The sequence below is a fragment of the Giraffa tippelskirchi genome, chromosome 3, assembly GCF_054371585.1.
Source record: "Giraffa tippelskirchi isolate mGirTip1 chromosome 3, T2T-mGirTip1v1.2.pri, whole genome shotgun sequence".
Taxonomy (NCBI): domain Eukaryota; kingdom Metazoa; phylum Chordata; class Mammalia; order Artiodactyla; family Giraffidae; genus Giraffa; species Giraffa tippelskirchi.
In genome coordinates this window covers 49,949,110-49,975,990 of record NC_137277.1, presented here as the reverse complement: position 1 = coordinate 49,975,990, position 26,881 = coordinate 49,949,110, and the positions used below count along the sequence as shown (strand labels likewise).

The 26,881-nt window shown below is 41.7% G+C and overlaps 3 protein-coding genes across 80 annotated transcripts in view; 2 read left to right on the top strand and 1 right to left on the bottom strand.

Moving 5' to 3' along the window:
* Window positions 1-8,507, bottom strand: part of MYO19 (myosin XIX) — a 53,160-nt gene extending 44,653 nt beyond the window's left edge. For 8 of the 23 annotated variants that reach the window (XM_081584890.1, XM_081584897.1, XM_081584883.1 and 5 more), the window contains exon 1: window positions 123-322. The gene's annotated coding sequence lies outside the window, so the exon portion shown is untranslated. Of the gene's footprint in view, window positions 1-52; window positions 717-6,205; window positions 6,351-8,379 lie in introns of those variants that run through there. The other 15 variants (XM_081584878.1, XM_081584891.1, XM_081584895.1 and 12 more) reach the window with 12 other exon arrangements.
* On the top strand, window positions 345-7,120 carry PIGW (phosphatidylinositol glycan anchor biosynthesis class W). Of its 7 annotated transcripts, none has more exons than XM_081584965.1 (4): window positions 345-422; window positions 1,893-2,833; window positions 4,076-4,211; window positions 6,283-7,120. In XM_081584965.1, the coding sequence occupies exons 2-4, from the start codon at window positions 1,905-1,907 to the stop codon at window positions 6,289-6,291; spliced, it is 1,074 nt and encodes a 357-aa protein (XP_081441091.1). In that variant the 5' UTR covers window positions 345-422; window positions 1,893-1,904; the 3' UTR covers window positions 6,292-7,120. The 7 variants fall into 7 exon arrangements, with proteins under 7 accessions (XP_081441091.1, XP_081441090.1, XP_081441086.1 ...); XM_081584964.1 differs by having other exon boundaries at window positions 345-427; XM_081584963.1 differs by lacking the exon at window positions 345-422 and adding an exon at window positions 802-881.
* The window catches only part of GGNBP2 (gametogenetin binding protein 2), a 37,162-nt gene continuing 17,776 nt past the window's right edge, over window positions 7,496-26,881 (top strand). For 8 of the 50 annotated variants that reach the window (XM_081584928.1, XM_081584922.1, XM_081584915.1 and 5 more), the window contains exons 1-7: window positions 8,601-8,780; window positions 9,319-9,523; window positions 17,657-17,737; window positions 19,560-19,813; window positions 22,200-22,298; window positions 26,234-26,359; window positions 26,449-26,562. In XM_081584928.1, coding sequence (XP_081441054.1) covers window positions 9,431-9,523; window positions 17,657-17,737; window positions 19,560-19,813; window positions 22,200-22,298; window positions 26,234-26,359; window positions 26,449-26,562 — 767 coding nt within the window. In that variant the 5' untranslated portion in view covers window positions 8,601-8,780; window positions 9,319-9,430. Of the gene's footprint in view, window positions 7,769-8,600; window positions 8,924-9,311; window positions 9,524-17,656; window positions 17,738-19,559; window positions 19,814-22,199; window positions 22,299-26,233; window positions 26,360-26,448; window positions 26,563-26,881 lie in introns of those variants that run through there. The other 42 variants (XM_081584929.1, XM_081584918.1, XM_081584913.1 and 39 more) reach the window with 9 other exon arrangements.

Genomic DNA, 26,881 nt, shown 5'->3' with positions numbered 1-26,881 from the left:
AAGGGCGAAGAAGTGAAGCCCGCGCTTTGGAAAGGGGAAAAGAGGGGCGCACCCTTCTCCAGCGCCGCGGGGGCCCACCGGCCTCCCCGGTTCCTTCGGGCCGGCTGCGGGGTGGCACTCACCGGTCCCACGGCCCGAGCCGCCGAGCGTGCGGCCCCCGCCGGCCGGACTGGAGAGACAGACGGGCGGGCCGGGTGAGGCGGCGGGAAGGGCCTGCGGGGCGGAGGGCGGGCGCGGGGCGGGGGCCAGCCGGGGAGGCGCCGGGAAGGCCGCGGACGCCGGGCCTCCGGCCGAGTGGCCGGGAGCCGGCCGGCTCCTCCCCGGGGGCGGGGCGCGCGCCAGCCGGGCGCACGTGGCCCGCCCGGGACGCCGGGATCCGGAGCCGAGGGCTTGCTCCGGGACGGTCTACTTTAGAGCCCGCGGTGAGGTGCGAGGGAGCGGGCAGGGACGGAGGGGCCCTGGGGCCCTCGCGGGACTGTGGGTCTCCCAGCCGAGTGACCGGGCGCCCTGACGCTCGCCGCGGGGTCTGATGGCGAGTGGTGGGGTGCGGGACGCGACGTTTCCGCCCTGGCGCCTCTGACCGACTGGCCTGCTCGCGGCCGCGGCCACGAAGTCAGGACCTGGGCTGGCCAAGCCGGAGACCCGCAGGGAGGCGCTCGGGAAACAGGCCGCGCGTGGGAAACGGGCACCCTCCGGGGCGGGGCCGCGAGGTGGGCGGGGCCTGGGAGCGCGGGCCGCCCCGCCCCGCCCTGGCCGGAAGCGCCGCGCGCGAGGCGGAAGTGGCGGGCTTCCGCGCTTCCCGCGGCGGCGGGGTCCCACGCCCACCAGCCCACTTACGGGGCGCTCTGCCGCGGGGCGCCGAGACCCCAGGAGCACGTGAGGTATGAGGACCGGCGCGAGTGTCTGTCAGGAAAAGAGCTTTTTAAAAGGCCAGCCGGTTCGGATCGGTTTCTCCTCGGGAGGCGTGGTTGGGTCCCGATAGACCATCCCGCAAACATGCATTCTCAGGATGGTTCTTGTTTGACTGACAATGTGCCACTGTGCCACTTTTCAGACATGCACGTGGGGCAGAGAGGCGTTTTGTAGCCGTTAAAACAATTAACACTAGTATGTACTTAACGGCCCCTAATCCTCCTCCGTGATTAGCGTCCGTTCCACTCTACCTACGAGCAGGAGCGAGCAGCCTGGGGAGCTCGGGAGATCCCTGGAGCGTTCGCATTTTGTGCTGGAGGCAGGAGGTTCAGAGAGGCTCGGGACAGTAACCGGGGGCCCCAAATCCAAAGTGTACTTAAGCACCTCCTCTTTCCGCGTCCCTCTTCTCCTCCCCTCTCATAGTGGACTATAAATCATTAGTTAGGTGTGTTCAATTTTCATTACATTATTTTCATGACAATGTACTGTGTTTATCTTTTAGCAGTACTGGGTCTTCCTTGCTGTGGGAGGGCTCTCTCTATTTGCAGAGTAGGGACTACTCTCGACTTGCGGGTGCGCAGGCTTCTCACTGCAGTTGCTTCTTTTTGTTGTGTACGGGCTCCAGGACGTGTACGGCTTCAGTGATTGTGGCCCAGGCCTAGTTGTCCTGTGGCATGTGGAATCTTCCTGGACCTGGGATCGAACCCATGTCCCCTGCACTCTTAAGGAGGACTCCCAACCCCCAGACCACCAGGGAAGTCCCAGCGAAAGCTTTTTAACCAGTAATTTCATTCTATTAGTAGGACATCCTTATCTTCATATATTAGACTTCTTCCAACAGTCCTTGGAAGGGGAATCTCAAGTCCTGGATTGTGCTCTGAAATTCAAGAATAAGTAAAATCCAGTCAGGTGCATCTATATGCCAATTCCACGGAAAGGTTGCTTTTCACAAATGCATCCCTTTGCTCTTGTTTTCATAGGAAGAAGAAAAAATGGCTCTAAAGCAGATGAAGGAAGCTTTTGTCAGTAACTATAATGGAACAAGCGTGCTGGAAATCACCGAGGGCTTGTGCCTGCCTGCACTCTGTATCCTGTGTAGAGGGCTCCTGATCATTCTCTCACAGCACTTATGTTCTTCTTCACATAACTCGAGGACTCGATTCTTGGTTGACTTTGCTTTCCTGATAGTTCCCCTGATCACCACTTTGACCATTTTCTCTTCATTTGTCCTCCTTGAGTATCTCGTTGCAGTTATCCTTGGGGCAGGGCTGCTCTATGAAATATACTGCAGAAGAACTTGCTATGCCAGAATGCCTTTCCAGAAGATCTGTGAGAAATTCTTGAACGTCGGTCTAGAATCAGAACACATTCCAGCCATCTCCTGTTTCCGTGTCGTTAACAGTGCCTTTACTGCTGTTGCCATTTTGGCTGTGGACTTCCCACTGTTTCCCAGAAGATATGCCAAAACCGAGCTCTACGGGACAGGAGCAATGGATTATGGAGTAGGGGGCTTTATTTTTGGATCTGCAATGGTTTCTCCAGAGGTTAGGAGAAAATACACAAAAGGCTCCAGACTTTGTTATCTTACAAAGTCACTGTACTCTGTTTGGCCGTTAGTTTTCCTAGGAATGGGGCGATTAGTTGCTATAAAATCCATAGACTATCAGGAACATTTAACTGAGTATGGTGTTCACTGGAACTTTTTCTTTACCTTAATAGTTGTGAAATTGATAACATCACTGCTTTTGATTATTTTTCCCCTAAATAAATCCTGGATTGTGGCCATCAGCATTACTGCATTATACCAGCTAGCCCTTGATTTTACCCCCCTGAAAAGTTTAATTTTGTATGGCACTGATGGCAGTGGCACAAGGGTTGGTTTATTAAATGCCAACCGAGAAGGAATCATCTCTACCTTAGGGTATGTGGCAATACACATGGCTGGTGTTCAAACAGGGTTATATGTACTTAAAAAAAGGTCACATATCAAAGACTGGATAAAGGTAGCATACTGTATTCTATTGACAGCTATTGGCCTCTTCATTTCTCTTTACATAGTTCAGGTAAATGTAGAAGCAGCATCTCGAAGAATGGCCAATTTAGCTTTTTGTATTTGGATAGTTGCTTCTTGCCTGATCCTTCTTAGTAGTTTATTACTGGGTGATATAATTTTGAGTTTTGGCAAATTTGTAATTAAAGAGGCAGCAGTACCATGTTCTTGGAAACTTATCCAGTCACCCACTGTGAATAAAAAACATTTGGAATCCATAATCTCAGAAGTCAAAAGAAAGGAACCCACTCTCTGTTTAATCACAGCAATGAACAGAAACCAGTTACTTTTTTTCTTGCTGTCAAATGTAACAACTGGTCTAGTCAATCTTTTGGTAGATACCTTACACAGCAGTACCCCATGGGCCTTGAGCCTACTCAATCTCTACATGTTTACCAACTGCTTAATTATGTATGTGCTGCACTTGCAAGATAAGACAATAAAATTTTGGTGATCAATAGGGGTAGTATATGTTTTGAGCAATATTGAGTCAACCCAGGGTTAACTTTTATTATAAAATTAAGTTTCATTCCTGCTTTAACAGTAGTGATGCTTAATATTTTAAATGTATGTCAACACCATGTAAAACAAATCAATGCAGAAGAAACAAAGCCTCGTGACTTGTTAGAACACTTATAAATTTTAGTTATTTTAAAGCTGTTGTGTTTACAGTTGTGACACTGGAAGACTGGAGGGTAGGAAGGAGGATTTTTTACATTATATCTTTTTTTGGGGGGGGGGGTTGAGAAGCATGAAGGATCTTAGTTCCTCCACAAGGGATCACCTTTGTCCCCTGCAGTGGAAGTGGGGAGTCTTAACCACTGGACTGCCAGGAAAGCCCTTTTTAGTTTTTGTCTTGTATCACCTATTACCATTCTGTATTTTCTATTGTATGAATTTTATAATATTTACATTAAAATATCTCAGCTGTAGAATTGTCAACAGTACTGCTCAATTTTAATCTTTAAAAAAGACTCAGTATAAGAAAGCAAATGTTTCAAGTCAAATACTTAAAAGATCACAAAACAGCTAAATGCGCTAAAGAAGAATGTGTTAGTTGCTCAGGTGTCCGACTCTTCTTCACATAAAGAGTGAAGCTTTATGTGCTTCCAGGCTCCTCTGTCCATGGAATTCTCCAGGCAAGAATACTGGAGTGGGTAGCCATTTCCTTCTGCAGACCTTCCTGAATCAGGGATTGAACTTGGGTCTCCTGCATTGCAGGTGGATTCTTTACCTTCTGAGCCACCAGGTAAGACCCAAATGCCCTAAAGAATAGATTGAATTATTTGTTCTGATTTACAAGCTTAATAATTATGAGACAATAGTTTTGCAGTGAGATTCATTTTTTTTAGCCTGCTCTTTGCTAGGGATGATAAGGAAAAGGTTTCTGAAATCTTGGAGCTTGCAATCTAATGGGGGAAACACATTAAACAACTGTTATAAACTGTGCTAAGTCATGAAATATAGATTGCCAAAAGTGTCAAATCAAGAATTGACTTTACAGTAGAGTCAAGAAACTTCCCCATGGATGGTTAATTTCTTTTTTTTTTTTTTGAGCTAGAGTTGATGGGTGGAATGAAGAGTTAGTGTTTGTGTGTCTAGGGAACAGAGGGTCAGATGCTAGTAAGGGAGAGGGTCAACAGCAAACATGACTATTGTACTAATGAGTTTAAATTTCTTAAGTTGAGGAGGACTAATTTAGTACTTAAAGTGAAAGTGAAGTCACTCAGTCCTGTCCGACTCTTCGCTACCCCATGGACTGCAGCCTACCAGGCTCCTCCGTCCATGGGATTTTCCAGGCAAGATTACTGGAGTGGGTTGCCATTGCCTTAGTACTTAGGTAGCATTTTCGGAGAAGGCAAGGGCACCCCACTCCAGTACTCTTGCCTGGAAAATCCCATGGATGGAGGAGCCTGGTAGGCTACAGTCCATGGGGTCGCTGAGTCGGACACGACTGAGCGACTTCACTTTCACTTTTCCCTTTCGTGCACTGGAGAAGGAAATGGCAACCCACTCCAGTATTCTTGCCTGGGGAATCCCAGGGACGGCGGAGCCTGGTGGGCTGCCGTCTATGGGGTCGCACAGAGTCGGACATGACTGAAGCGACTTAGCACTTTATCCTTGCTAACTACAGTTAGTTATATTTGAAGGTAATCTATTGAAAGAAATTTCCCCCTTAAAAAAGTCAACATATTGAATCGTTATATTGCTATAAAAACAAAAGTCAGATTATATTTCTGATTAATAAGGAAAACTTGAAATTTAACCAAGATTATAGTATGTAAATTAAACATGACTAAGAAAGTGACTGGTTTTCCAGCTGTGTCACAGTACTAATATTCTACAATTTACCTGTTCAAAGCATTTTAGGAGGGCTGAGAGGCTCTAACCATATTGTTCTCATTAAAATAGTAATTTCAAGTATTTGGTGACTTAATGACCATGTGTCTAATTGGTCTGCTGCTTCTTGTCCCAGGTCTTAAATATCTTTCAGTAAGTCTGCATCCCAATTATAGATGCTGAATCATAACTAAGAACAAAATGTACTATATGTTTTTTCCACCTCCAATTAGTAAAGTCATGGAAGAGAAAGTTAACGAAATTACATTTGTAAAAACAAATTAATAAGAAAATAAACCAATCTGATTTTAGTTTACAGAAGAGAAAGAGATCATTAAATATTTATTGAGTTCCAATGTGCCAGATACAGGTGCTGGAGAAACAACAGAAAATAACACCCTGCCCTCAAGGGGCTTCTATTTTAACTTGTGGACATTGTTTTTCCTTTAAAAATTTTCTTTTAGTGGGGAAAATCTGTCCCTATTTTTGACAGATACAATAGAACTTACCACTGTTAGGTCACGAAAAAGAAAACCCAATTCACAGATAGTCAGATCTGGACAACTGTGGTAAATTAAGTAATAAGATTTTGCTGTTGATTTTACTACTGCATAAAACAATGAGGTTATTATAGTGAAAACAACAGTAGGTATTCTAATCTTCAACTATCAATTTTTGAGGACAGAGAAGGGAGGGGAAAAGAGAAGAGAGAATATAATCTAGTCTAGGACTTATCTGTGACCTTCAGAAAGTGACTCATTCCCATGACTTTAATTTTACACTGTTATAAACTGGGGATGTCTACTACATATGTATTAATAGTTTTGTGTTCAGTAGATGACAGTGTTTTATTTTTATTGAGCACCTTGTCCAATATGTTGTGTAAATTATATAAGAACATACTTTGCTCCCTAGGAATTCCTCTATGAACACAGGAATATAAGGAACAAATTAGTATCCTTTATTTCTTTTAAACCCAGGTAGCTTGAAGACTAGTCATATCTCATCATGTCTGAGTCTTGCCCTTGGCTTCTCACACATCGTGGACCTGCCAAAGAAGAAAAAGAATGGTATTTTTATGGAGAATGTGATATGATATCACATCTCCATCACACCAACTGTTCCTTATGAGGTACCAGCAAAAGGTCTTCTGTTGTTAACTGCCTGCTTTTTCTTAGCCTTTAAAATTTTTCAGCTTTGCCCTTCACAATGCCAATACTGACATTTAAAACGGCAACAACTGGCTCTTTTAAAAATGCAATCGTTTTATCAAAGATAAGCTCTCTGAAGGCAGATCCTTAGTCATGAAACATTTACTGTAGCACTAAATATAATGTTTGCTTCAGCTAAATATAGCTGCAGACCAATAGTGAAAAAAATGAATGCCTGCTCTAAAGAAGATACAAGGTTAAACATTCTAAAAAGTTGTTTTGCAGTGAAATTTGCTAAACATTTTCCCCTCAAATGTTGACTTTGTCTTATTTGTAGCACCCAGGGACCTCCCTGAAAAAGAGCAATTTATCAAGCAAATTAACTTTTTAGCCTTACAGTAAGTCCATATTAAATACCTATAGTACGTGAAACATTGTCCAAAGATACTACACAGTGTGCCCAGTGGGTCTAGAAGACAAACCCAAATCAGGGGAAGGAATCTCAGACGGAACAACGTTGTGCTCTCCTCATTTTAAGTTTTATATCTGGGTTTTAATGCCTTTTTTTTTTTTTTAACTTAGATTTAAAACCCCAAGGTGAATACTCTTTCTTTGCTAGTACCCAGTGTGTACTCAGTAATGGAAGTTATTAAAATTAACACCTATACATTGAACTTGTATTTTTTTTTTTTTGAACTTGTATTTTCAATGTCCTTTATCAACCATCATCCAAAGAAAGTTTGAAAGGTGTAACATAGGTACATTAATTGACAGTCTTTATAGGAGCACCTTCAGATTTTAGAAGCCACCTTATTCTTTTTTTTCCTTAGGGGTGTTTTACATAAAACACAAGATTCTCTAAAACTGTCCATATTTTGGCTATGTAGTCTAACTTGTCAGAACTTACATGCAATCCTGTATGCCTATTTAATTTAAGCTAAAGACCACACACTCTTCTGCTCTCCTAACATGGCTAAGGACATAAATACTTACTGAACAATGGTTCTTCCAGTTTATTATGTCACCTACCCTAACAGTGACCACACAATGTCATAAGTCAACATGGCTAAGGGGTTGCATGCATTATGGGTTTTTTTGTTGCGAATCTCTAAGACTTCATGTGATGACCAAAATACTTTTTAAAGTCAGTATCACAGCTCTAGTCTATTCTACCAGGAAATACAGATCACCAGGATTAGTTAGTTGTAAAAGCATCCAATGGATTGAGTCTTAAAATCGTCAAGACTTTTCACAGGCAAAAAAACCTTCCCGGCAACTATATTGGCTTTACAAACAGGACTCTAAAGCTTTCAAGGTAAGAACCTAGTATACGATGGCACGCCGAGTGTGCGTGAATTTGTCTTGATAGCAGCTCTGACTGGAGGTCAGAGGGTCAGAGGGGAAGGGCCTTTGGCCAGCACCAGCACTTTGCCCAAGGGAACTGGTGTCCTGTCTGAGTCTCTAGGTTAATATTAACCAGACCCAAGAAGTTTCTCTGCCCAGGACGCGTACACAAGCCACTATCTGCATTGTGTAACAACGACAACAAAAAACTGTCAGCACTTAATGTATTTTCTGCCCCTCTCGGAGGGATCTCAACATGAGTCTGGAAAAACGGTGATGCGAGTGGCTCCTGAAGAACCAGGGCGTCAGGGAAAGCGGCGTCAAGGCCTGGAAACCCAGCCTAGTCCGTCGCTCAGCCCCCAGATGCACGTCTCCCCTCCCCCGACTCCCACCTTTTGCTCTCACTGGTTTAGAAAAGTCTCAGCTCCCCCCCCTACCCCCCGCTCCCCCCCCTACCCCCCGCTCCCCCTTATCATTGGGTCCCGACCCTCGGCGGAGTCCCCTCGGCTCCGTTCCCTTCGCCCCTCGGGAGAGCGGTTCTCGAGCCCCACACCGCGGAGGACCGAGAGAAGGCCTACTCACCCCTCCTAACAGCCCTATTTCGGGTTTATTTGAGTAGCTAGACTCCGGGGAGGGCGCAGGTCACGCGTCGGGAGACCGCCTTGAGAGCACCCCACCCCCTCCGCCAGGGTTTCAAAAGGGGCGATCCTGGAGCGCGCCTGGAGTCTCGCGAGAGGAGGCGGGGCCTCGCTCGGCCCCGCCCCGCCCCACCCTCCCCACGTTCCCCCCGCCTTCCCTCCCCCACTCCCCCGTGGCGCGAGCGGCTGACTGAGCCTGGAGAGGAAACGGCATTCTGAGCCGCGCTCCCGCCCAGGCCGGCCCCGACGCGGCCCTCGTCAGCCGGTAACGGGGAGCCGAGGTGGGGGGTCAGGGAGGTGACCACGCAAGCGGTGAAGGTCAGAAGCGGGAGGCCTCCGAGAAGGGTGAGGAGGGGAGGGTCTGTGCCTCCCCCGCGGACTCCGCAGAGCTGAGGCGGGGTCGACCCCTCCCAGGGGCGGGGTCGCGCTGGGCAACTGCATCCCAGGGGACTGATGGGGCGGGGCGCGCCCTTAAAGGGGGAGAAGGGGTCAGCTGTGTGGGGGGTGGGCTGAGGGCTCCCGGGCGGCGGGCTGCGGGCTGAGGAGCGGAAGCTGGGGGTGGCGTCCTAGAGCCGGGACTCCGCTGACGGGCTGGGGGAAGCCCCGGGGCCGCCAGGTCCCTTCCGCCTCTCCTTTGGACCCTGACTGGAGGCCCGCGGACTGAGCGGGGGGGTTTGGGGGGGAGGGAGAAAGGCGCGAGGGGGCGGGTCCCCGCCCTGCTCGCCGCTGATTGGCTGATCGCGTGTGGAATCGGGTGATGGGAAACGCAGCCCAGCTCTCCCGTCCCCTCCTGCTGCTCTCCATCTCTCCCCCCGCCTCCTCCCCGTGGCGAATGTGCTGCGCGGCGGCGGGTGCTTACGCTCGCGGGGTTTGGCTGTTGCAGGCAGGAGCTGGGAGGAGGCGGCAGCGGCAGCGGCAGGAGCGGCGGCGGCGGCGGCGGCAGCAGCAGCAGCTGGGAGGAGGTGGTGACGGTGGCAACGGCAACGTCAGGGACGATGGCGCGACTGGTGGCAGTGTGCAGGGACGGGGAGGAGGAGTTCCCCTTCGAGAGGAGGCAGATCCCCCTCTACATAGACGACACCCTCACGGTGAGCGGGCCGGGCCGGGCCGGGCTCGCCGCTCCCCTGGCAGCTGTTTCCCCTCCTCCCCCTCCCCCAGGCCGAGCGCTGCGCACTGGAGAAAAGAGTGTGTTGCAACTCGTAGGCGAGGCCTTCTCTCCGGCAGGCCCCACAAACTCGCCTTTGCAGTGGGTCGTTTGGTAACGTCCGCGGGCCCCTGGGCTGGCGCTCCACCCGCACTGAGAACCCCTCTCCCCGGCTCTTACTCCTCCTTTGCCGCTCTCTTCCTTCACCCTTTCCCCTTCGGAGACGGTGCTTTTGCCCAAAGCACGCTCCTCGGAAAGGGGCTGAAGGATCTCAGGCGTTCAGGGCCTGTCCCTTAAAGAAACCACCTACCCTCGGGGAGGCTTAATTATCTGGAAATGTTGCAGCTGCACTGCTACCTGTCTATTTTCTAGCTTAATACTACGGCTCTCACTCCATAAAGCATAATTACGGAGGGCAGGGTGACATGCTCTTGTACAGGAAAGATCCCACTAAAAGGATCTGATTTTGTTAGAGTCTCAATATGCCTAGTCCATTAAAACTGTTGGAAATGCTTCTATTGCTAGGCCATGACTCTTCAAAACGGGCTTTCTTGGCATGAAATGATTCTTTCATTTACAGGTAGCTTTTCCTAAGGAAGCCACAATATTGAGTGTGTAGGAGCATTATAAAAGGCTGATGGCTCATCTTGAATGTCAAAACCCAGTTCTGAGTAGTTTTCCTTGTTAGAGTTGATGGTGGTACAGCATTACAGACCCTCTGCCCTGGGTTGCTGTAGTGTTTCCTTTAGAAGGAAATGGCAGAAATTTGAATCTGAACAGGAAATGAGTGCAGTCACTTGTCACAATTTCTTAAGAAATAAAATGGACCTTTTCTGAGAATCTTGAAATGTGCATTTTGATGATGCTGAAGCTTTGGATTATACATTTGCATTTTGATAAGGTGTAACTGTGTCTTCATCATACCGCCTTTGCCTTTTTTCCTTTTCAAAGGTGGTTGGTGTGTTTTGTTCCTGAATTTCTTTTTTGCAAATACCTTCTGAACTTTTTTCAAATTTTGTGTAAAATGCAAGTCATTGTAGAGATGTCACTCTATGCCTTTCAGTTTGCCAGTCTCAATTAAGACTTGATTGAGCTGCAGTACCTTTAAAAAGCATTAGAAGAGCTATTGAATGACTTAATTTGTTAGAACTTTTTAAGTGAAAGCATCTATAATTACCTAAGTGCATTTTTTTTTGCCCATGGAAAAAGAATGGTTGGGCTCACATAGGGTACATAGACTTTGTGTTTCATTAGAAAGTGTACTTGTATGCTTTGGTCATGATTTCTGCACTTTTTGCATTAAAAGTATAATGGACTTGTATTTTAAAAAGTGTTTTTTAAAAAATTAACACTGATTAAATTAAATGAAGGATTTCTCAATTTGAAAATTAATACGAGTTCATTTATTGATAATTTTCTTTCTTCTGTCTCCCTCCAACACACATACTTTTCTAGAGCATGTAGTTTGGTATCAACCTTTTGTGTTTATTGTCCTAGATAACCTTTGAAGTTAAAAAATTTGGACAGAAGGTTACTATTGAGTGTATACTATCAAAACATAGGGGAAATCAACCTAAGATTTGAGTATTTACAAAAATTTAAGACACCTGTGAGTCTCTCCATATGTTCACAGAGTCACCTTTAATATGGGCATGGCATTGGTATATCTATCAAATAGTTCTTTAAAATAGGCAACTTTTGGGTGTTTTTATACTCTCTTCTGAATGAATTTCCAAAATTTTCCTTAGAAAAAGATGTAACCTGCACTGTGATTTATTATTCTACTTAACTTCTCTAGAGAAGTTGGGATTGGACTGACCTGGCAGTGGAGTTTTGCTTTTATTGTATGGTGGACTTGTGACCCAGGCAAATAAAATTTAAGCTTGCTTAATTTAAGTATCTTAAGTAGCATTTTATTTTTTATTTTTCTTTACTTTGGAAGGGTTTTTATCACTAGGAAATGAGTGGGACTCTTCATTGCTTTGTTATGGAACTTACATATGGTCACTGAATGTTGGTTTGTGTAAAATCTTGTCAAGAGTCCATCGTATATAGGGAAACAAGTTTCTTTCAGAACCGTTCTACCAGATACTACTTAAAGGAAGAGTGTAGAGCAAACACCTGTTGAGGAAGAGGGAGGAAGGAAGCCTGCAGCAGAGGGTTATGCTCAGCACTGGGTCATTGATAGTTTGATGACATTGTATCCCTGAAGTTAACTTTTTGTTTGGTCTTTGTTCCTAGGGTCCATAGGTAATCCACTGAGGAAACATTGTGTGATTATTTCAAGTCTTAGAACCATGTTAACTTCTAGATGTTAAGTATAGTTACAATGTTTACAGTCAGTTACAAATGTTTATTCTTTGCAGAAGCCAAAACCTCTAGCCTGAGGTAAACTAGCGATTTTAAGTTGGATTTGTAAAATGAAATTGACAAGCTTGTAAATGAGGAAGTAGCCTCCTCTTTTATGTGGTATGTTGTAGCCACATTTAAAAGACTCGTGGCAGTTCAGTGGGTTTGAGTACTTGAATACAGTGCTGATATAGGTGTGTTGGAGAAAAATCCAAAGTAAACTGGTGGAATATTTAGGAAAATGGTATGCTGTGTAGCCAAAATGCTTTTCAGTGTTTTTAGAATTATAGAATAGCAGATGGACAGAATGCAGATTTTATTTTAAAGACATCTTTGAAGAATTGGGGCTTCCCTCGTGGCTCAGATGGTAAAGAATCTGCTTGCAATACAGGAGACCCAGATTCGATTCCTGGGTCGGGAAGATCCCCTGGAGAAGGATATGGCACCCCACTCCAGTATTGTTGCCTAGATAATTCTATGGACAGAGGAGCCTGGTGGGCTACAGTCCCTGGGGTTGCAGACGAGACTGAGCGGCTAACACACTTTCTTTGAAGAATTACCGTTTTTAAAGTATTTTTAGAAGGAATTAATAGTCAGAATATATACTCCTTATAGTATAATCTTGAAAAATAGTTGCAAAACAAAACAAATTATCCTTTACCCTGCTTCCCAGAGACAGCTGAGATTATAGAATAGAGCAGCATTTCATGTAGTTCCCATCATAGAAACATACAGATTCAGAGTTGAGATATATCATCTTCTGTAACACTTCATATCTTGCTTCTTCTCACTGAATGTAATATTGAGAACATTTTCTCGTGTTATTCTTAAACAGTTTTAGTGGCCTTGTGATACTTTGCCCTATGACATTCAAGGATGTAATCATTCCTCCTTTGTTGGACATAGAGGTGGTTCTAGTTTTTGCTATGAATAACATTCTTTTTTTTTTTTTTTTATAAATTTATTTATTTTAGTTGGGGGCTAATTACTTTACAATATTGTAATAGTTTTTGCCATACATTGACATGAATCAGCCATGGGTTTACATGAGTTCCCCTTCCTGGACCCCCCACCCACCTCCCTCCCCATCCCATCCCTCTGGGTCATCCCATTGCCCTGGCCCTGAGCCCTTGTCTCATGCATCGAACATGGAATGGTGTTCTGTTTCACACATGATAATATACATGTTTCAATGCTATTCTCCCAGAACGTCCCACCCTCACCTTCTCCCTCAGAGTCCATAAAATTGTTCTATGCATCTGTGTCTCTTATTCTGTCTCGCATATAGGGTTATCGTTACCATCTTTCAAATTCCATATATATGCATTAGTATACTGTATTGTTGTTTTTCTTTCTGGCTTACTTCACTCTGTATAATGGGCTCCAGTTTCATCCATCTCAGTAGAACCGATTCAAATGTATTTTTTTTAATGGCTGAGTAATATTCCATTGTGTATATGTACCACAGCTTCCTTATCCATTCGTCTGCTGATGGACATCTAGGTTGCTTCCATGTCCTGGCTATTGTAAACAGTGCTGCGATGAACATTGGGGTACACGCGAATAACATTCTTAAGAATATAAATAATGCATAAAATTTTGCATTAACAATTTTTTCTGGCTTTTCAAAGGAAAATTACTGGATCAAAAGATGAAAATCTTCTATAAAATTCTTGATACCTACTGTCAAGTTACTACAATGTGGAACACAGTTTACCCTCCTAATTCAAACCAATCTAAAATGGACTAGAAGCTCTGATAAGGGTTTTTGAGACTTAAAAAAGATGAAAAATGTAGTGTATCCTCTTGAGGATTAGGTATTTAGCATCAGTTAGAAGTTTAGTATTGTTTGCTTTAAAAAAAATAACTTAGATCTTTATTTATTTATTTATTTTATATCTTAGGCTAGTCCATGTGTGTCGTGGCATGGGGGATCTTAGTTCCCTGACCAGGGATTGAACCCGTGTCCCCTGCATTGGGAGCTCAGAGTCTTAACCACTGGCCCACCAGGGAAATTCGCCTGCTTTCAATTCTTGATTACGTTTTTAATTTACCAAAGGTGATAGATGTTACAGATGGCTGTGAAGATGAAGAAGTAAAAAAGTAAAACTAAAGGGACAGGGATTTTTAATAAATACAACCAGTATTGTTGGATTAGAGCTTGTGAGAATGCACTAGGAACAGATTATTTGTGGTCAGGAGAAACCAGGACAGGTACTTAAGAGTGAAAGTGGGTAATGGATTCAATAAACTTTATGAAGCAGTAATTGCAGGACAATGACTTGTTCTATTTTTGGCAAGCCGAGGGATAGGCAACCTCATCATGAAGCCAGACACTAGTGATTCCTCTGTTGAGACCACACCTGAAGTACTTTATGTGACTGTCTTCCTTTGGGTAACCTAGAATCTGAAGAATAAGTCGAGGAAGTGATTTTAAAGAATGAGGGAAAATAGTTCTGCTGTCCTCTATCTTCCTCTTTTTATTTTTTCCCTTTTTCTTGTTTTGGTGTCATCATTGAAGAGCATATAGTGATTGGCCAGTAAACAGCAAAGTAAAAAGCCATTGTTGGAAAGCAAGGGTGATAATTATTTAGTGTGAGCACAGAGTTTCTAATTGGGGCGGTATTGAATATGTGTGTAAATGTGTGCATGCGTGCTCAGAAGCTCAGTTGTGTATGTACAAGAGAAAATTGAGTATTCAAGCCAGTGAAACACAGGAAAGGCACAGTAATATACTTGATCTTTACATTTGTCTGTACTGGTTAGGTAAAAATGAAATGGTTGGAAATGAGGGTTTTGTTTCAAAAATTTTAACCCTGCCTATTCTTTATTGACTTCTTAAAAAGGATTCGAGAAGTAGGTATTATTCATTAAATTTTATTTATTTATTTATGGCTATGCTGGGTCTTCATTGCTGCATGGGCTTTTCTCTAGTTGTGGCAAGCTGGGGCTACTTTTGTTGTAGTGTGCAAGCTTCTTATTGCGGTGGCTTCTCTTTCTTATGGAGCACACATTGTAGGGTGCATGGTCTTCAGTAGTTGCGGCTCCCAGGCTCTAGAGCATGGGGTCAATAGTTGTTGCACACGGGCTTAGTTGCCCCGAGGCTTGATCCTCCTGGATGAGGGATTGAACCTGTGTCTCTTGGATTGACAGGCGGATTCTTTATTACTGAGCCACCAGGGAAGCTCCTATTAAATTTTATAAACATATATGTTTTAAAGGTTAGCTGGTAGACCTCAATATATAGGTGTGCTCTCAGACCTCTGCTTTAATTATTAAAGCAATAAAATATAGTTGATCAGAATAAAAATAGTTTACTTATACAGTCAGAATTTAGGATTTCACCTATGAACTGAACTGGAGAGACACTGATTTGGTAAATTGAATACCTTGATTTTAAAATAGTACAGGTAATTGTCTCGGTTTTTTTTTTAATGGTGGCAATTAATATGTGGTGACATTATGTATATATGTATCAAGCAAGTGAAAATGTAAATCAAAGTATTAGTTGTTTAAGTGGTAGATTTGGAGTGACTTGCAGTGTTCTAGTGAGCTACATGGTTTATCCTACACCTTTTTTATGACTTGATGAGTTAAATTTATTTGTGTTTTAAACCATGTGGTGATTCCAGAGAACATGTGCGTTAATTGCACTGTTTTTTCAGTTTTTCTGGGCCAGGATTTCAAATACCAGGATTATTAAGACTAGTAACCAATTTTATTTTGTACTGTTGGCAAAGTTAATATATGACAGTGCTCAGAACAATGGCTAGTATACATACATAAACCTACCTTAAACGTCTTTACTATTATTACCATCAGTCTTTGGGGATAAGACACCAATGAGAGGGAAAATTGGTGACAAGTTGATTAGCCTAAAAATTGGGTAATTGATCCTAAAACTGTGAGCTGTGGACATGCAGTCTATGTGTATGGAAGAAGAAACTTCCAACATAGGAAGAGCTATTGAGATGGAAGCATGAGCATATCTCTGAACGTGACATGATGAGTGTAGAATTGGAAACAAGGAACAGTAGCTCTTTCCCTGGTAATAAGTGGTGTATGTGTGTTACAATACATTTGGGAAAGTCATCTATCTTTTCACTGCCTAGAGATAGCCACATCTTATATATATTTTCTTTTTCTGTAAGAAAATATACACTTGAAAATTTGAATCATATTGTACATGCAGATTTTGGTTCTGAGAAATAAACTCAAGTCCTCTGGATTATTGAATAGGTGTTGGCATCCATCCTTAGTATCTACTTGCCTTTCTAGCACACATATCCAGTAGTCCCCTCTTCACAAATCAAGAAAAGGTCTTATATCTGTTGTTTATACTTGCCTTAATTTGTTTAGTCTTCTGTTTAATGTGGGAGACCCGGGTTTGATCCCTGGGTTGGGAAGATCCCCTGGAGAAGGAAACGGCAACCCACTCCAGTACTCTTGCCTGGAAAATTCCATGGACTGAGGAGCCTGGTAGACTACAGTCCATGGGCTCGCAAAGAGTCGGACACTACTGAGTGACTTCACTTTCACTTTACTGTTAGAACAAGCATGTGTTTAGGTTCTCATTTCTGATGTGGAGGGGAAAGAGTGGTCACTTGGTTAAAGGAGCAGGTCTTTGTGGTTTGTGGTGCTGGTTGGTGAAGGGAGGAGTCTTTTTAAGATCATGTTCAGCTGAGTGGGTTTTCTAGTTTTTTTGTTTTTGCCTCAAATGGTCTCTTTGTCTTGACTTCACTCTTTTGAGTGTATAGGAGTTTGTGGCCCTTGTCACCTGGAAATAGAAGTTTGTCCTGGCACAGTATGTTTGATACATTTAACTGTTTTAGTTAAGATATAAATGTGTTACTTTAGTTTATTGTTTTGAAGGCATACTTTTTTTCATATTTAACATCTCTAAAATTGGGCTACTTCTTTCCTTTGGTGACATCTTCCAGTTACAATGGCTCTTTCCTAGTGGTACCTAAGTGGTACATAAGGTACTCCTTAAAATTAGTGGTGTCACAGATCAGTGAAACATGGTGATTACTGATTTCCATTGTCTGACATCTCGAAACAGCCTTAAGCTTTATATATCCCTCATCCTCTGTCAGTGAATTTTGAGAACTGAATAAATAGTTCAGTGTATTTTTTTCTGTTCACAATTAGAGCAAACATTTGCTACGTGTTGGGTATTATTCTGAGTATGTATCTGTGTGTGTGTATGTAAAGTGAAGTCGTCATATATATAGTCATATATGTATGCATAGTTATTTACATGATAAGATTTACTGTATTCTGTAGCTGTGAGATCAGGTTATTTCACTTACTGAGTGCTTTCATTAGCCACTACAACACACATTTTTAAATATAAGTTAATCCTCACAACCCGTTCTATAAGATATATTAAAAGTTACTACTTAATCTCATTTTACAAATAAAGAAGCTGAAAATCAGACTTGTTAAGTAACTTGCCCAGAAGTATGACATAAATTGTAAATTATAATAGAGGTGCATTTGAATTCAGCTCTGCCTTACTTCAGTGCCCTTGCTTCTAATGACTATACCATTTCTGGCTTTAGAAACTGTAATTTGGATTTTTTTTTTTTAACTTTTTGATGGAGGTGGCAGGGAGCGAATTTGGCTTTAGGGGAGTCTATTTCTGTCCTAGGATATTATAAAATAGTCTGTATCATTGTTTTCAAAGAAGGTAAAATAATTGATTTGTATTCTTTTACATATTAAGATGGTGATGGAATTTCCTGACAATGTGTTAAATCTTGATGGGCATCAAAATAATGGTGCACAACTGAAGCAGTTCATTCAGGTAAGTTTTAAAACTTAGTGTTTTAAGTGGTGTGTGTGTGCATGAGCAAGTGCACGTATGTATGTGTGTTTTAAGGAGTCATAGATGTAAGTAATTTTATTTTACCTAGGGCTCTGTAGGTCTTAAGATTCAGTGAGGTTGCTTTCTTTTACTGTTGCTCCAGTTATATTTACATCCCTGTGATGTGAAAGATTTGGTTGCGGTGTGTTACCATTTTACATGTCTGTAAGGCTTTAGTTTCACTAGTTTAATTTTAAATTTAGTTTAAATTTAATTTCCCTGTTTTTAAAAGACAGGACAGACAACTTTTCATTGAGAACTTCGTTATCTTCTGTAATTGTTTTGTTTGGTTAAAAAAAAACTTTGTATTGTGAATTTTCTGATTTTTAATTCTTTTTTAAATTTTATTTAATTTTTTATGGAAGTATAGTTGATATACAATGTTGTGCTAATTTTTTCTGTACAGCAGAGTGACTAGTTATACATATGTATACATTCTTTATATTCTTTTCCTTTATGGTTTGTCCCAGGAGATTGGCTATAGTTCCTGTGCTGTACAGTAGGACCTTGTTGTTTATGCATTTTAAATGTAATAGTTTGCGGGACTTCCCTGGATGTCCAGTGGTTAAGACTTCACTTTCTAATGCAGAGGGTATGGTGTGAGTTCTATCTCTGATGAGGAGCTAAGATCCCGCATGCCTCATGGCCAAAAAACCAGAATATAAACGACAGAAGCAATATTGTAACAAATTCAATACAGACTTAAAAAAAAAATGTAATAGTTTGGGGCTACTAATCCCAAACTCCCAGTCCTCTTTAATGTTTAAACAGTGTGAAACTTTGTAAATATACTATATATGATCAGTATAAAGATACATGGTTACTTTATTTTGAAATTGTTTCAACTTTTGGAGAAAACTGAATTAAAGGTTAATGGTAAATATGATAATATCCTTCTTGGGAGTTATCTTTCTCACCTTTATTTATTTATTTTTTTTTATAAACCGGATTATTGGTAAACTACACTACATTACTTGTAGTGTAACTATAGCTCCAGCCAAGTAGAAGTTATTTCCTGGAGTTTTTGTCCATTTCCCTACATTCATATGCACCAGCATTTTACTCACTCACTGCAGGCTCCTCCATAGGTGAGATAGGCCTTGTTCTCTCCCACTGATCGGTAACACACCTGCTCACGCCTCTAGGTTGAGAATTGCTGCCCTACATGATCACCATCCTAACTTGACTTATGCAGCTAAACACAGTGTGTTGTTAAAGGTTGAAAAGGAGACATAGTAAAGCTACATTGTCTTTATTTTTTTTCTTTTAAAGTTTTTTGTTTGAAGTGAGAGTACTACGCTTAATACACACATTGAACAAGCACTAGATTTCCAGGTGCAGAGTTTCTTTTGCTGTGCTGGTCACATACTGCACAGCCCTGGCATCCCAAGCAGCGTTTGTTTTAGCTGTTCTGTGCAGTATGCGGGATCTTAGTTCCCCAACTCAGGATTGAACCTGTGCCTCCTGCACTGGGAGCTCAAGGTCTTAGCTAGTCGACCACCAGGGAAAGTCCGTAAGCAGAGTTTTTTATACTTGATATTCTAAAACTGGGCTCGGGGGAGGGCAGTGTGAGGATTGTGGAGTAAACTCGGTACAGCACGGGTGAGGCCGACCCATCTTGCCTTTCTGACTCAGTTGCAGGTAGATGGCAGGCCCTGCCCAGGTTGTACTTACTGCACAAGGATAAGGAATCAGAAAGAGGAGTGAAAGTCATTTTATGTCTTCTTTATGAACTCTTCTTTTTCTTTCCCTTTTTTCTCAGCGACATAGTATGCTTAAGCAGCAAGATCTAAGTATTGCTATGGTGGTGACATCACGTGAAGTCTTGAGCGCACTCTCTCAGCTTGTGCCATGTGTGGGTTGTCGTCGCAGTGTGGAACGCCTCTTTTCCCAGCTTGTGGAGTCTGGAAATCCTGCCCTTGAACCCCTGACGGTAGGGCCCAAGGGAGTCCTGTCCGTAACTCGAAGCTGCATGACTGATGCAAAGAAGCTTTATACGTTATTTTACGTACATGGGTGAGTATAATCAATTAGGAAACAATGGGTTTGCTTAATTTTTAAACTCAGTGACAGTGGTAGCTTTTTTCTAAATTTGATTGGGGCAAAGCTTGAGTTCAGATTTAACATGAGTAACTTCTGTGTGCCAATGACTGTAAGGTTTCTTTTCTTGTAGAGGGAGAGGCAGGCAGTAAACAAATAGATACTTTGTCAAGAATGTTGTTACAAAGACAAACCAGTAAGGGAGATAGAAAATGAGTGGGTAGAACTCACTGGAGAGTGGTCTGGGAAGGCCTCTCTAATAGCATGACATTGCATATAGACTAGAATAAAGTGAGGGAGTGAGCCATGTAGATATTTGGGTGAAGGCAGAGCAGGGGCAGCAGGTTAAAGGTTCAGAGGTTGGAGTTTCCCCGGCGTGTTTGAAGAACAGCAAGGAAGCCATTGTGACCGGAGGCAGATGAATGAAGGGAACAGTAATAAAAGATGAGGTCAGAGGAGCACTGAGAGGCCTAATTATGTGGTGCCATGCTGAGGTCTTTTATCTTAACTCTGAGACGGGAAGATTTGGGAAGGTTTTGAGCAGAGGAGTATGTGGTCTACCTTGGAGTTATGCTTCCTCTTACCTCTGTGTTATGAGTAAGTGGAAGGCAGAGAAACAGGTTGTTCAGTAGTTCATGCAAGAAAGAATAGTGACCAGTATAGTGGCCACAGAGATAATGAGAAACGGCTGTATCCAGTAGTTGCAGTGCCTGGGCCAAGTTTCCTCGAGGCATGTGGGATTTTAGTTCCCCAACCAGGGATGGAACCTGAGTCCCCTGCATTGAAAGGAGGATTCTTAATCACTAGACTACCTTGGAAGTCCTAGGAGGAGCAATTTCGAAGAGCTGACTTTTGGGCATGTTAATTTGAGGTAGCAATTGGAAGTGCAAGTAGAGTTCAGAGAGTTCTGGCCTAGGGATATAAATTTGTGTCATCAGCATACGCATATATATATATATATATATACACACACACACACACACCAAGAGATGAAATGTGATCACCAAAGGGTAAGTGGTGTAAATAGGAAAAGAAGCTGTCTGAAGACCAAACCCTGGAGCTTTCTTACTTAGAAGTGGTGGTAGAGATTATGGATTTTTACTCTGCCTGAGAAAAGAAGCTTTGAAGGATTTCTGAATAGAAATAGAACAATGTGATTTTTGTCTTGAAAAGATGACTCCAGCTGCTAAGTGAAACGTAGAAGGTAAAGGCAAAGGGTAGACGCAAGGAGACCAGTTGGGAGGCCAACTGTTGCAATTGACTAAGCTAGAGAGGCGAGTTGGACGAGGGTCATAACAGTGGAGGTGATGAGAAATGATCTAATTCTGGATATATTAAAGAGTTGACAAGCTTTGCTTATTGGTTGGATTCAGGGTTTGGATATTTAGCATTATATATTTCTATATTTGCATAAAATTTTTGTTGACTCTTCGTCAAGGATAATGTATGTTTATTTTTTAAAAACTTATTAGATATATGAGCTAGGACTTTTAACAATTACTTTTATTTTTGGCTGTGCTTGGTCTTCGTTACTACTTGAACTTTACTCTAGTTGCAGAAAGTGGGGCTATTCTCTAGCTGTGGTGCATGGGCTTCGCATTGCAGCGGTTTCTCTTGTGGAGAACGGGCTCTGGGGCATGTTGGCTTTCATAGTTGTGGCTCCCGGGCTCTAGAGCACAGGCTTAATGGTTATGGCTCATGGGCTTAGTTGCTCCATGGCATGTGGGATCTTAGCAGAACAGGGATTGAACCCATGTCTCCTACATTCGCACTCAGATTCTTTACCATTGAGCCACCAGGGAATTCCATGCTTATTTTATTTTTAATTAACCTCTGCCCCCTCTTTTTTGGGGGGGAGGGGGGTCATGCTGCACAGCTTGTGGGATTTTAGATCCCAGAGCAGGGATTGAACCTGGGCTTTTGGTAGTGAAAGCTCAGAGTTCTAACCACTGGACCGCCAGGGAATTCACAAGGATAGTATAAGTTTAGATATCTATTGTTTGGATAAGGGAGTATGGCTGAGTGTCAGGTAGCAATAAGTGATAAAACATTGGAGTGCCAGGCACACTGCTAGATACAGTGCAGATGCAGGGATGAATGAGACGGACGCAGACTAAAGGAAAGAGTATATTGAATAGAGCAGGCCTCCTCCAACATTCTGATAGTCTGGGAATGGAGTAGGAATAAAAATGTATAGACTCTTGGGTTAGAGTTCCTTTAATGAGAATTTTTTAAAGCGATATGTATGTTATACTTTAAATATACTTCTCACTAAAGGGCATAAAGATTTTGAAAATTATGAAGAAAAATTAATGTTAATGAGACCTTTAATGGTTTATTTATTTTTTATTTATTTATTTAGGTCCAAACTAAATGACATGATAGATGCTATTCCCAAAAGTAAAAAGAACAAGAGATGTCAATTGCACTCCTTAGATACGCACAAACCAAAACCTTTGGGGTAAGTAGAATTGATTATCAAGATACTTTGTTAGTGTTAAGATTATAAGTGTTGATCCTATTTGGTAAAGAGAGAAGAAACAATGCTAGTTTTATTTCATTAATTGTTTACACTATAAAATAGAACACCATATAATTGGTCAAAATAAATATGTCTCCTAGTTCTTTATGCATTGGGTCTATATAGAGTCTCAGTATAAGTTTGACTTCTAAAAATTTTTTTCCCTTGTATTAAATATGTTTCAGAGAAGGGAGGTTGAGATCTTTGTGTAAATTTATGAAGCCAATATTAATTTTTTCATAGTAGTGGTATCATTCTTTAACCTATGTAATAGTTGTAATGTATAAATTATTTTTCTTGTCTTTCTTGTCTTTAGGTCTCCCTAATAATTTATCAAGGATTTACACAAAAACCCCTTGAGTTAGTTAAAGCAATGTGAATTTATGTAACTAATTTGCAGTTTTCTTCTTGGTTAGGTGCTACAGTGCCCAAGGCCGCCCCCTTCTCCCAGCTCAGTGTCACAGTTTCCTCTTCAAAATTGCTTGGGGTTGGGGGTGGGTGGTAAGGAGAAGTCATGGAATTTGAAGAGAGTTTCTAAGAAGTAACTTTTGGGGAGAATGGGATGATGTAAAACTGTGCTCCTGAATTAATTTTAGAAGTTAGTTTTTTGAACATCTCATTAGTATTGTTGACATTTTCCTCCCTGGTAAAAAGATCTGGATTACCAGGTGGTGGTATGTTAATAATCTTTTTCCCCCCATACTCAGGAACAAAAAACTTTTAGAACTTTCAGCATGAAGACTGTCAAACACATTGAAAAGTAGAGAGACTATACAAGGACCCTATTACCCCCAAATACCTTTACCCAGACTCAGTTGTTATCAGGATTTGCCACATTTATTTCATTTGTTCACCTTTTCCTTTGCTGAAGTATTTTAAAGCAAGTTCCCGACATGTTATTTTACTACTACATTCATCTCTAAATACAGTGAAATTTTCTTTCATGACAGTGCCATTATAGCACCTAACAAAAGCTTAACATTAATAATCCAATACCCAGTTCATATTCATGTTCACCAATTCTCTCTGAAAGTGTCTTCTTACATTGATTTGTTAGAATCAAGATTTACATAAGAATCACACATATGATTTCTAAATGTGAGAACTCTAAATGCAGTAAAGCTCTGTACAACCTCAAATGGTTATCTAAGGATAATTATTTCACATACCTGATTTACCAATATCTTTAAAGAATTCCTGACTCTCTGAGTGCAGAATTTAGTCTGATTTTCATTAGATAGTAACTTTTATCTGAATAACCTGTTGACTAAAACCACAGAGCAGTATGATACAATACAAAGGCTGCCTTCTGTTTCTTGATTATGAATGTTTGTCATTGAGGAGCTGAAAAGCAAGAGCTACCCCACATCGTAAACATCTGTACTCATTGCTACCTTCCTACAAAGACCAGTCCTTCCACTTTTGCTCTGGATTCCACTGCTCTCTTGTTCTCCTTGACTTTGCTTCATCGATTATCTACTTTCATTAAATTGACATATAGCTGTGTCTGCCTGTGTTTCAGCTTAGAAATAAAAACAAACCTCCGCAGACTTCACATCCAACTTCAGCTCTAGCCCCACCACATAGGAAGCCAAATGTTTTGGAAGGTTGTTTGCCGAATTATGCAATCAGTGTGAGTGGAGTTAGTTGATCTTAAGCAACACCTCCTAAGGTAGTTTCAGTTATTCCCCATGCCACGTGGATAGCTGATCAGAGAGTATAGTCTGCTTAGCCAAGAATTCTCCTTCTCCACTTTGGATGGTCACCGCCATTCTGTGCTACTATGACTTTTTGTATTTTTCCACTGTTGTTCCCCCCTTTCATTTTCTTCAGGGGAAGGTATAATACAGTTAATTAGGTTTTAGCCTAACCAATAGTAACAATCCAGTTCAGTCTTTCTTAGAGTATTCTCATATTCATACAGGCACACCCAAGTTATTGTCTGGGAGTAAGTGTGTGGTCTGAAAGAAAGGTCTAGGCCCGGGTTGTAGGCCTGTAGCTGATGAGTGATGTACCACTGACTCTTGAAACAGCACAGGGATTAGGAGCACCAACCCTCCACACAATGGAAAATTTGAGTGTAACTTCTAGTTGGCCACTTCATATATTATACATGGTTCCTTCGTAGCCTCATATTCAGTAACTGCAGATTGTGTAGTGCTCTGGTATTTACTATTGAAAAAAATCCATGTGTAAGTTGACCTGCACAGTTCAGCCTCGTGTTGTTCAGTGGTCAGCTGTATAAGATCACCTAGAGGAAGAGTAGGGTAACAGAAAGGAGGCTGAGGACTTCAGTTTAATGGTAGGAAAGAATAAGTCTAAAGAAACTTGAGAGAGTGGCCAGAGAGGCAGGAGGAAACCACGGGAAAAGAGTGTTTTGGGGGGCAGGGACTTGGTCAGCTGTGTTGAAGGTTGCTGAGTTATCAGGGACCTCAGAGTCCATTGGATATAGCAACACTGAGATAATTGGTGATCTTGATGAGCAGATCTGTAGTCGAATGGATCAGAATCCAGATCAGAATGTGTAGGAAAATGCATGCATTGCAGGGTTTTAATGGATTAAGCTGTCAGTAGAAAGTATGGAAGTAGAACAAAGAAGTGAAAAGACTTCCTTTTTCAGAAAGCTTGATCTTGATAGGAAGAATTGGTATAAAGACATTTGATTTGAAGAGATTACAGATAAAATCTTGATTTGAGTTATAGAATTTTCAAGTCATTTTAGAATAATGCTTTCACATTCTGATGATATAATAGTCATTCCCCAGCCCTTTTTATCAATACTGAGAATTTGAGAGTTATGTGTATCACTCAGGCATAATTAGAAAATTGGAAATTTGGGAGATGAGAGTAGAAGGATGTAACATGCAAGGCAGAGCAGGTGTTGAGGTGTTTGCTTCAAAAACAAGGACCGTTAATCCTTTCTTGAGCCCTTGTGAGATGGGACTAGGGAGCTGAATTGTATATCTGACCTTATACGGTGGGCAGGGGGTTGAGAAATACCTATTTAGCTATAGAGAGTAGGTTAAGGAAAGATTGAGAAGTGTTTCCATCTCAAGCATCCCAGGTAATGAATTTCTAGGACTAGTGAAACCTGGCAGAAGAAAAGGCAGGAGCCAGTTGTTCAGAATCATGAAAAATCAAGAAGACTATCATTGAATGGAAAATAGAAACACATTTATCTTGGAATGTACATCTGCAACAAAGCAAAATGCGTGACCAGCGCCACATTGAAACCTGTGGGGGAGGGAGAGTCTGGGAAGTTTTTAGTAAGTTTTTAAAAAGTTATTTGTGTAGTACTACTAATTTAGGCTGTGTAAAGTGTTCATCTTAGTATGCTATCTTTATTTTCAAAAATGTAGAATTTTATTTACTATAATTAGATTAATCTGTGACTTTCCCAGCTACTTGTAAATGTGAAGGTAGATAAGAATTTTGTTGCCATGGGCTAGCTATAAAATCACATTAAGTAGATCAACACTTGTTAGAATTTTCAATTTGTGGAAGGTTGATCTGTGTATAGAAGTGAAAATATTTTATAATTTTTTCAGCCCTTTTGACTTTAACGTTCCGAGTAGATTTGCTCATAAAATGCTTAGTATATTAACCAGTTACTATCTTGATAAATGTAAATGTTAAATTATTATCAAGTAAACGTAATAGTTGAGCACACGTTTTTGTGTAAAGAGATATGAGCTCCTGTATAAATAACATTTTAATACGGTTAAAGTAAACATGTAATTATATACAAACTTGCAAACTTACCCTACTAATGTATCTTAATGTATTAAAGAGTTCATGATCTTAATTTAGACTATAGAAATTATTCCTTCAGATTATCTCAGTGTCACTAAGCTTTGTACTGTACTGTACTACAGTGAAGGGAGCAGTAGCAGTGTCAGTTCAGAGAAGTTAAGTACAGATAAGAGGAGTAGTGAAGACCACAGGAAGGACAGCAAGTGTAGGATCATTTTCCATTATGGACCTTTCCAGGGAACAGCCAGGTAAAATCAAGCACTCCTTTACTCAGCTTTTTTAAATGATTTTCTGTTATATATTCCTCCATCTCACTAAGATTTGTTTCTTTCTGCAGAGGTTGTTGGATGGACGTATGGGAACTAATGTCCCAAGAATGCAGGGATGAAGTAGTTTTAATTGACTCTAGCTGTCTTTTAGAAACACTAGAAACGTATCTGCGAAAACACAGGTAAGTCCAAAGGTCATCATGATGTAGTGGGAAGATGCTTTAGGTATCAGTCACCTTCTTCCTGTAATAGTACTCTAGCCTTCCCGTTAATACCTGACGCCAAGCAGAGCTTAGTGTTAGGGCAGGAAGTTGCTTTATGGCATGATGCTCAGTGTTGGCCTTTTTGTGTTTTACCTGTTGGTTCCAGGCCAGCCTTTCAAGGAACACAGAGTAACTGTGAATCGAATAAAGTGTACTTAATCACCGTGGAAATTCTTGTATTCCTTGTTTTTGATAGAAGTGTTTCATGATGTCATTTTCAAAATTAAAGTTAAAATAG

Excerpts from the sequence above, each read along its gene's own strand:
- PIGW (XM_081584960.1), top strand. The coding sequence starts at position 1,905 with ATGGCTCTAAAGCAGATGAAGGAAGCTTTTGTCAGTAACTATAATGGA.